This window comes from Frankliniella occidentalis, unplaced genomic scaffold, assembly GCF_000697945.3.
Source record: "Frankliniella occidentalis isolate FOCC.00 unplaced genomic scaffold, Focc_3.1 Scaffold205, whole genome shotgun sequence".
NCBI lineage: Eukaryota > Metazoa > Arthropoda > Insecta > Thysanoptera > Thripidae > Frankliniella > Frankliniella occidentalis.
The window spans coordinates 380,759-391,207 of record NW_026267331.1 but is presented as its reverse complement, the minus strand read 5'-3'; the positions used below and the strand labels follow the sequence as shown (position 1 = coordinate 391,207).

Genomic DNA, 10,449 nt, shown 5'->3' with positions numbered 1-10,449 from the left:
TGTCCATGAGCTCCCCGACCAAGGAGCCCGTCGCCACTTTGTCCAATGGGGTTGAGGAAGGCGTCGGCCTGGGAGAGCCGACATTCTTATCGCACCCAGCGTTCGTGTTGTTGTTGTTCGGAGGGGTTGACGAGTTCGACTTGGTGGTCAAGTCTTCAGGGGCGTATCCACCTTTAAATATATAGAGAAGTATTTTAGAACCATTATGACGTGCCTGGGTACTTCTACACAACTAATCAAGACAACTCTAAGCAAGTTTTGTAAAAATTCCAAACATTTATCCACTTAAAAAGTATTAAACTAGAGTGTTGTAGACTACTCAATCACCTTTTGAAGAAAAGAAAATTATGCTTCTCTAAACAGAAACCAAAGCATAGGGCAGATCATAGTTGTATGGACATAAGCAACATGATTCAAGCACCCTGATATTATGAGAATGGTAGACTCTGCTACATTGGTGGAGTGTGAGAACAGTGTGACTGGATCTTTCTCCAGTTTCTATCTAATAGGTAAATTAACCAACAAGACTATTTTATTTGTTACCCTGTAAAAATAAGTGTCCCCCATGTGGCACTTGTTTCCTCAAAATATTATTTGTATCCATGAAGTAATAATAAAAATGTGATAACTGACAACAGCTATTAATGAAGAGCTCTTTGCAACAATTGAAAATTCACAATTTGACTGCTTCCTCCTAAAACTTTACTTTCAATGCTCAAATTCCACTAGTTGAGTATTCTGGGGCGAGGTCTAGATCATTTGTTTGTAAATGAAGAGAATGACAATGATGCGTAGGTGTAGCTACATTATTTCTGGACTAATCGCAGTACTTTAAAAGTATCAAAATGATGTAAAATTCGCTCCAGGCTGTCTAAGAGCCTATTTAGAATTAAAGCACAGGAAGATTTCTGAAGCAGGGAGATGAATGTGGCGAAATAAGATCAGCTACGACAGATTGAAGACAAGATAGTAAACTTTATTTTTGAAATATATTCTATGACCAATGCCACATTAATGCCACAATTATTTGCGAGCAGTGAGTGGCCATATTAAAAGTACAGGTCTGCCGCTCCTATTTTTATAAAATGAATTTTATGTACACATATACATTCATATACACTCTTTATACATAAACAAATAAAACAAAACAAAAACAACTTGATCCCTAAACAATCATCTCTATAAACTTTTCCTGAAGCTTACGCCCCGTCACCGGTACTGAGTATCCATGCGCGCCTCAGAGCAGAACGGAACAGGTCAATCACAACCACTACAACTACAACAGCAGTCTTTGAATGGAATTGTACGGTGACAAATGTGCCCTTCTTAATAAAAAAGGTAGAAGGACAGGCTTAAAATGCATACTAGCGGAATGTTCGATATGATATCGTTCAACTATTGGGATGTATAGTTAAAACCAAAACAAAAATTTCATTTAGTAGCTCTGGGTTGAGCAAATTTTTAACCAGTGACTTGGCAAAGGTAGAGGAATCAAGCATGCCAAGCTTTCTTAAATTAAATAATATTAAATAGGAACAATGTGTCACTCATAACTGGTGACACTTTGAATCTGAACTAGCCTTCAAATCATAGGATATGCCAAACTTAATTTCAATAAGAAGAATATATAACTAACGAAAACATGAACAAGTCTGGAGAGTAAAATATTTCAACATATTTACATACAAGAGTGTTAGTGAAACAAATTTTTAAAAAAACAGCGACAAAAACTAAGTTAATTTTTGGCAAAAACGTGTTAGTAAAAATCACACAGTTTACGTTTTTGGAGCTGGAATTTACACTCCTGGACCAGTTCAGTCTTAACAAACAAAACAGTGGGCTTTAATGTGCAGAAATGAACAATAAACAATACAATAGCGAACAAACCAAAGATAGGCATAGCAAAACAACGCTTGCAAAACCAGTTTGACAACAGTGAGACACAGTTAAAAGAAAACAAATTTAACAACTTTGAATAGGTCTTCCGAGCACTTATTTTCATTGATAAAACACAGAGATGTATCCTTTCAATTAATCTATCACCCTAGTAAGATACAAGATTGATATCTGAATCTTGGCTTTGGTATAAGTTACAAGTGTAACATCATTCACTTAACACAGAGAGGATACTGGGGGAAATCCGCACCTCATAACTTCATTTAAACTTGTTTTAACTATAACTACACTTTTTCATAATTTGGTCTCTCTCACGAGTGAACGAATCGCTGTGGTCGAGAGCTCAACAACTTGGCACTAAACTGCTTGTTGCACCAAGCACAGTAGGAGGAACACGATTAAAACCACTTAAAAGTACGAGGTAAACGTGGACTCAAAGCCACTTAGGAACTTGGGCCTGGCGCCTCAACACGTACAAGCTTTTGTCGAGCTGGCCGGAAGGCAAAATTCGACCCATTCTTACCCTAACACGCACATAGAAACAATTTACTTGATTCAAACACAGTGAAAAATGGCCGGTTGACAAAGATTGAATCGATATCGATTCCACGTCATGGTGCGTGATAAAATCGAGATCGGTCCAATGTGTACATTTGGCCTAACTTCCTCACTGGGACAGTGTCTGGGTGAGCTTCAAATAACATATTTTCTTTGGTTCGCGCAAAAATTTTACAGCAATTGGCGAATCCTCTCGGTCGCTCTAGATCACACATCACAAAAAAAGAAACAACAACAACGCATCACGTTCCCCGGTAACTTGTTCAGACTTATAAAGGGGCTGAGTCCCCGAGAGACAATGGCCCCGAAACACAGAAGGCAACAAACAAATTGACGTCCTGGTTGATATTCAACCGACACGCAAATCGCGCCATAGCTAGACATCAATTTGGCTGCTTGTGTCCCACTGTGACGTGTCCTTTGCGTTCGACAGACTCGAGTCCTCATCCCCACTCATCGAAAGGAAGTGGTGGCCACCATTGGCGTTCTGGTTGACCACGCACTTTCTCATGTGCTTCTCAAGCGTCGAGGGAACCGAGAAAGGCATCTCACAGAATCTGCACCGATAGACGTCCTTCCCTAAACGCCCGTGCGTCTTCATATGCCTCGTGAGTTTTGAGCTCTGCGCACACGCGTACGGACACAGTTCACACTTGTAGGGCTTCTCCCCGGTGTGAGATCGCCGATGCACTGTTAGGTTGCTGCAGTTTTTGAACACTTTGCCACAGAACTCGCAGGTGTCGTTGCGCCTGCCGTCCTTCTTCGGCATGGACGCGCCGACGGGCAGGCCCAGGTTGAGCGCGGCCGCCGCGGCCGCGGCCAGGGAGGAGGCACTGGGCCCCGCCTTGGGCCCGTTGCTCTTGAGCAGGTCGCAGGACTTCCCCCTGGAGCCGAGCAGGTCCATGGAGCCGTCGGCACCGGGGAACAGGTGGTGGGAGGAGGGAAGCCAGAGGCCGGCGTACAGGCTGTCTGCCCTGTCACCAGGCCGCCCCAAGGGGCTGCCGTGTTCGAGGTCCAGCTTCAGCCTCTTGCTCGCCGTGTCGAAGGGGTTGTCGAACGGCGCCCCAGGGCCGAAGATGCCGTGGTGACCGCCCACGAGGTCGAGGGGAGGCTGGCCAGCGGCCAGCATGTTCTTGGCGAACTCTTCCCTGAACCGCAGGGCGGCGGCAGACTTCTCCAGCAGGCCGTTCTCCAGACCGGAGCTGCGGGAGAGTTTGCCAATGTTGTTGTTGTCCCCGAGGATGAGGGGCGACCGGTGGAGGAGGTCGTCCTTCATCCCGAGGGGGTGGCCGCCGATCACAGACTCTTGCAGCGCTTGCTTGTAGGCTTCGCTGTACTGGGCAATGTGGTTCAGGCCAAACTTGTCCATGAGCTCCCCGACCAAGGAGCCCGTCGCCACTTTGTCCAATGGGGTTGAGGAAGGCGTCGGCCTGGGAGAGCCGACATTCTTATCGCACCCAGCGTTCGTGTTGTTGTTGTTCGGAGGGGTCGACGAGTTCGACTTGGTGGTCAAGTCTTCAGGGGCGTCGCCACCAATGTCGTCGTCGTCGTCCGCGTCCTCGTCTTCCAGCTCCATCTCTTCTTCCTCCTCCTCCTCTTCCTCCTCATCCTCGTCCTCGTCATCGTCGTCGTCTTCGTCGTCGTCGTCGAGCGTCTCGACCGAGCCCGCGTTTGAGAGCTGGTCGGTCGAGTGCTCGCTGCCGTTGGTGTCTCGGCCGAGGCGATGAATCTTCATGTGTCTCTTCAGCTTGGACTGCTGGGCACAGGTGTGATCACAGACTGAACATTTGTACGGCTTCTCGCCGGTGTGCACCCTCCTGTGGGCGATGAGGCTGCTCTGGAATCGGAACTTCTTGCCGCAGAACTCGCAGCCGTGGATTCGCTCGCCGTCATCGTCCAGGTTGGAGAGGGACTTGGCGGAGCGGGAGAAGTCGGTCGGCTTGTCGGCAAGAGGGGGCGTCGACGCCGACCGCGGGGTGCTGGTGATGGCCATCGCGGGGTTGCTTGGGGTCTCAGCAAGTTGGGATTGTTTCTCGGGGGGTGTCAGCGACTGCGGCCGCGGGGGCCGAGTCTCGCTATCGCTATCTCCACTGGTGTTGTTGTTCAGCAAACTCGAGTTGTTGTTGTTGTTACTATTGTTATTGTTCACAGCACTGAGGTTGTTATTGTTGTTGACTGCGGTAGAGGAACTGGAGGAGGTGCTGTTGCAGTTGTTGCTGTCCTTGGAGTTGTTGAGCGAGAGCGGTGTCGCGGCGGCGGGCGCGGCCCCGGGGGTTGAGCTGCTCGAGAAAGGGGGAGTGAGCAGCCCCTGCCGGGGCGAGGGGGAGGGTGAGTTCCCGTTGGCGGCCGAGGCGGCCCCGGGACTCGTTGCGCCCGCTAGTTGCCGCAGCCGCTGTGAGTAAAAATCCAGCTGCGGTTCCAGATTGAGGGGAGCTGGTGGCGCGCCGGTGGCCGGCCTGCTCGGCGTCGAAGTGGGCGCCACTGACGTCGACGTCGGACCAAAAGGGGAGGCCGGAGGCGGGGGTGCGATGCTGGTGTTGGCCGTGGCGGCGGCCAGTCCCAGGCTCTGCTGGCTCAGCCGGAACTGCTCCGAGACGAGCTGCTCCATGCGGAAGTGGTCGTGACTAGAAGGCCGGGGAAACAGCGGCCCCAGTCCCAGGGGGGACGACATGGAGGTGGGCGGGAACGGGTGCCTGAGCAGCCCTCCCACGGGGAACGGGTGGTGCATGGGGTCCAGCAGGGGCGAGGACGGCGGCGGGTGGGGCCCGCCGTGGGGGTGGAGCCGCGAGCTGGGCGGCGGCACGGACAGCGGCGTCGTGGGGCCCGGCAGGCTACCGCTCGAGCACGCCGACGACGATGAGCAGTTGGACGACGAGGAGCGGTTCTGGTTGTCCTTGTGCGTCTTGGAGGCGTCCGCCGAGGGCGCCGTCTCGACGTAGATCTTGATGCCGTGGCTGTTCTGGACGTGCTGCACGAGCCGCCACGCGGAGTGGAGGCGCTGCTTGCACGTGCTGCACACGTAGTTGTTGGGCTCTGCAACAGAGAGAGGAAAAGGGTCCGTTAGTAAGTGATGACACATTGACGCACGGCGAGCCGCACGGGGCAGTCCAGGCCGCAGGCCTCCGCCGCGGCCCCATTAGAAGCCTGAGCTATTAAGCGATCAACATGGAGAAGAAAAAAACTGAGGCAGAGCTTTGAGTTATCTGCTGAGGGCAAAGTGGCAAAAATAGGCGACTCGTATTTCTTGATCATGATGAGGCCTCCAAGGCGGCGACCCTATCCCTCGGGCGCGCGCCGTCGCGTCCCCGCCCGAAATACCGAGAGGAATAATTGTCACAAAAGGGGGGCTGAAAACGGCGGACAGTAATCAGCACGGGCCGAAAAACGCAAGGAAGGACAAAAGGGCGAGGCTGCTGGAAAGGTCCCATGGGCCATGGGCACAGGCCAGGGGACAAACAAGAACAAAGAAGCTCTCATAACAATAAGTGTACGCTTCGATGGACAGGGACCAATCACACCCACAGCAGAGACACGAGGGACAAGAGAGGGAAGGGGGAGAGGGGAAGGGGGCGGAGAAAAAAAACGGAAGAAGGCCCCCGCGCGCGACTGAAAGAGGTCGCCACGCCGAGAGAGGATGGCATAAGTAATAGTCACGGCCGCGCCCGGAGGGTAGGCAGGCAGGCCCATAGGCAGGCCGCGAGGGCCGCGAGCCACGGATGGCGCGTAATTATGATTACGGCGTGCTTGGTGCGGGGACCCCCTCCTCCCCCTTCGGCTGCTGCAAGCCCGCGCCGCGTTTCGGTCGCGCTCCCGGTGGAGTCGGAGTCAAACCAGCTCCTTCTGACCGTTTTGTCCCCGCCGGTGGTGCCCGCCGCCGCCGGTCCCCGCGCCCGCGCCCCTGTGTTGCTGCCAGCTCTTTGCTCCTTCTTCCCCCCCGATACATTTCCAGGGCGGGGAGGTCGCGTAGGGCCGGAAAGCGCCGTCGATTCAAGGATTCATTAGCGATGGGAGCCGGAGCGGAGCCGAGAGGGGAGGGAGGCGGGGGTCCCTGGTCCTGGCGACAACAAAGGGGGCTCGCCAGACTGCGGAACAGTTTGCTTCGCGGCCCAAAACTCGGCCCGACAATGGTATGGAGATAAACCAGACGAGCTGTAGCGGCCGAGCAGGCCCCAAGTTTTAGCACAGCACAATTTCTAAGAAGGCAGCGGCAGCAAGCAGTCGAGAGGGAAGATTCCTTCTTGGCCTCTCTCCCTCCGGTCCCTTACGCCCCATTCTCTCACTCTCTCCCCCTCCCTCTCTGTCTCTCTTTGCATCTTGCGGTGAGCGACGCAGTGGACGATAAGGCCCACATCGCGGCCGGGCTCACAAGACCGCCTGACCAGAATCAAAACTTGAGCGAGACTTAGCTCGACAAAGAGTCCCGCGCCCCCAACCCCCCACCGCCGCCTCGCCCCACCCTGCCCTCGCCTCGCGGGGTCAGCTTTTTACTTCATTTCCAGTCGACCGTTTGAGCGAGGCGGGCGGGCGGGCGAGTAAACCTGCGATAAGAGAAGGGCCCGGCCCGGCCCCGCCACGGCGAGGAAAGTTAACAGTGCGACTACTACGTCCCATTCATTAAAGTAAAAATACTCAAGTGTGTACGCGGCTATTAAGCGGGAGAGAGAGAGAAGAAGGAGAAGGTGCGCTCCGCTGCGCGGTGCGCCCGCCGGGCCCGTGGGCCAGGGTGTAGGGAGGGAGGAAAGGGAGGGTGTCCCTAAAGACCCTCTGAAGGTGAGGGCGCCTGCAGAGAGATAACTCAAATGAAAGAGAAAAGCACTGCGGGAGGGAGAAAGGGAGACTTGGCCCGGCCAAGGGGATGAGGGTGGCGCGCGGCCGAGGAAAGGGTCGAGGTTTGGTGTGGCTGCCTGGAGCCCCTCCAGACCGTCGCCGCCGCCGCCTCCTCCTCCAGCGGCTCCACCGTAATTGCGAATCTCTTTCTGGCCGCGCCTTCCTCCCCCGGCCCAGGCCCTGCCCGACCAGACCCGCGCGCTCCTCCAAAACTGACGAGCACATTTTCAAGACGTTATCAACACCCGCACCGACCCACCCCACCACCACCCCGGGGCCCGGGCCAGCAGGCGCCCTCTAATCGACGGCGGGGCGGGGCGGGGCGGGGTGGCCTTGGCAGGCCAGGGCGGGCAACAACTGGACGCCAGCCAGACTGCATCACAATTAGGCGCAACTGCATGGCTGCATATGTGCGTGCCCGTCTGCCTTGCGAGAGACCGCCCCGCCGCCGCGGCAGAACGCGAACGCCCACCGGCGGACCGCAGCGCACGCGCCATTGATTTATCGGTAACAACGGCGAGCGAGAGTGAGCGAGTACGCGGCGGGCGAGTGCGCGCGCGCGAGAAAGAGTTGGAGGATCCAGCAGCAGCCGGGCCGCGGGAGGACAGCGGCAGCAGCAGCAGCAGCAGCAGCAGGGCGTCGCCCGGGCAGCCCGGCCAGGCGTAGCCCCGTGAACACGGCAGCTTATGAGGCCCGGGCGGGCGTGGCGCCTCGCTGCCCAGACGACGACGACGACGGTCCGCCCGCTGCCAAATCACCGTGACGCGACAAAAGAAAACAATCGCCACCGACCAATCTTGGTGACCCAAGTACCTCCCACACCGAGGCGTCAGCGTGTGTGAGTGTGTGAGGCAGCGGCGCGTCGGCGGCGGCGCGGTGTTCGAGTGCCTCTGGATGGAACGCCTCGCCTCGCCGCCCTCGGGCCCAGCAGCAGCAGCAGCAGCAGCACAGCGGCGACGGGACCGTCCGCCCCGCCACGTCCCGCCCCCGCGACAAAAACGAGCGGAAAATTGGGCGCGACAAGAAGAAACGGGCGGCAGTGCGCGCTTTAATTCCCCCCTGGCCGCCTCTGGCCGCGGGGCCCAGGATGACGACGACACGACCGACTGCGCCCGCTGCCCCGTGACCCACGACAGGCCGCGCGCCGCCCACGGCGCCGGGGCAAGCGCAAGAAGGGCGAGCGACAGGATACGGTACGATTTGGCGCAGTGTAGCAGCCCTGCCCTTCCCGAGCTCTGCTGCTCTGTCCGGTGTGCCCGTGGGGGCCGCGCTAGCAGCTCCCGCTCGGCCCCGTCGTCGGCCACCCTTTGACGGTGGCCGACGAGAGAGAGGGAGACGAGACGCGACGCCGCGGGGGCTTGCCGAGCTTAGCATGCGAGCCCCATGCTGTTTGAGGCCAGGTCGGCGGCGCGGCGGCGGCACTGCGGGGGTCCGCGGGGGCGCGCCGGAGTGGACACACTCGCTGCACGTCGCCGATGTGTCCTCGTCCTCCCCCCGCCCCGCCTCGCCCCGCCCGCCCGGGCCCGCATATCTGCGGTATCACATCGCGCGGCACAACAGTACCCCCATGTTTCAACGCAAAGCGACGAGAGCAAGCGCGTCGAAAAAGAGAGAGACAAAAAAACACACAACGCGTTAAAAAAACGGCTTGGCACTCAGCATCAGCAGCAAGGGGTCCGCATGTAAAAGAAACGTTGTCCAGAACAAAGAAATGCGATAATTGAACCGCGCGCAGAAACGTGATTTAATAGTGAATGCGGCGTGTTTCTGGCGGTTTATCACCCTGCATCTCCCTCCCTCCCCTCTGCTCCGCCCCCGCCACCCTTCCGTGGAGGACCTGACCACTCAACATTTATGAAAATGCTGCGAGATTCCTATCAGGTCACGTCTCCTCCCGGGCAGGGCCGTCTGTGGCTGCGGCCTGCGCCTTGTGCCCTCCTCGCCTGTGCCACCACGCCACCGCCGCCCCGCTGCTGCCCAGCCCACCAACCACCACCGGGCGCAGCCGGCAGGCCGGCAAAATGAAAAGTTAAGAATAATAATAAAAATGGAATGAAAATGTCCCCTCGCCCGCTCACCGCAGCAGGAGGGAGGCTGTGAGATTCAAACGCGGAACGAAAGAGATCATCGGTGTCTGTCCATCACGCCTCGGATATGGATGGGGTGCAAACAGCTATACTATGGTCAGCGCCGCACCCTCCCCCTTTAACTTTTCCTCCACGGAGTTGAAAAAAAAGAAAGAAAAAAAACTACAACATACACACGCACACTGAAACCGAAAATCCGCGATGTGGTATGTTGTTAAGGAGGATAATAGTGAAGGCGTGGGGTGAGAAGGGAGGAAGAGAGAGGGTGGACCGAGAGAGGGAGGGAGAGAGAGAGAAGGGGGTGGCTCTCGGGCCGCCCAGCTCGGGGGAGGAGTGGTGGTGGAGTGTGCAAGAATCGCCGCATGTGTCCTGGCCGTACGGTCCTCCGTGTGCCGCATAAGAATGGCGGTGGACATTCAAAATAGCCCCTCTCGCCTCCTCTCCCGCCTCCTGCCGCGCCGGCCGCCCCTTCCCGCCTCATCCGCGGCCATATTCATATTTTTATTGTTTCCGACCAGTGTGTTTGGCAGCAGCTGGACCGCATGCGGTGTCCATGTGTGTCTTGGTCTGCCATACCAAATGCAATTTTCGTGTCGGTGGCGCGAACGGCGGGCGGAGCGAGAAAGGAAGGAAGGAAAGGCGGAAGGATGCGAGCGAGCAAGAAAAGTAGAGGGAAGGACGGAGGCGCCGGCGCGAGGAACGTGGCGAGATTTCTACTCGCGCCGTGCCATCCCTATCCAGTCCGGCCGGTCAAGGAGAACACAGGCTAAAAGGGGATTCCGCACACAGCGTCTGCTCCACAATCCGCGAGAGAAAGAGAGAGAAGGGAGGGGGCTGAGGGGCGACGAGGCGAGGAGAAGGTAAGGGGCGTCCAGGCCAGGCGAAGGGTCGGAATCTGCATGAAAGAAGAGACAAAAGCAAGGACAGGCCCGAGAGAGCGGGAGCGGGCGGTGTGGGGGCGGCCAGCGAGCCCGCCTGCGCCCGCCAGCGTTCTGAAAAGGATGAGAGCTTAGGTCAGCACGGGTCAACTTTAGGGTCAAGATGGAGAGTCCCTCAGTGCGCTGGTGTGAGGGGGGAGGGG

The 10,449-nt window shown here is 56.4% G+C and overlaps 1 protein-coding gene across 6 annotated transcripts in view; it reads right to left on the bottom strand.

Moving 5' to 3' along the window:
- Window positions 1–955: 955 nt before the first annotated feature.
- Window positions 956–10,449, bottom strand: part of LOC113217753 (B-cell lymphoma/leukemia 11B) — a 97,150-nt gene continuing 87,656 nt past the window's right edge. For all 6 annotated transcript variants that reach the window (XM_052272443.1, XM_052272444.1, XM_026437797.2 and 3 more), the window contains one exon: window positions 956–5,487. In XM_052272443.1, coding sequence (XP_052128403.1) covers window positions 2,831–5,487 — 2,657 coding nt within the window. In that variant the 3' untranslated portion in view covers window positions 956–2,830. The remainder of the gene's footprint in view (window positions 5,488–10,449) is intronic.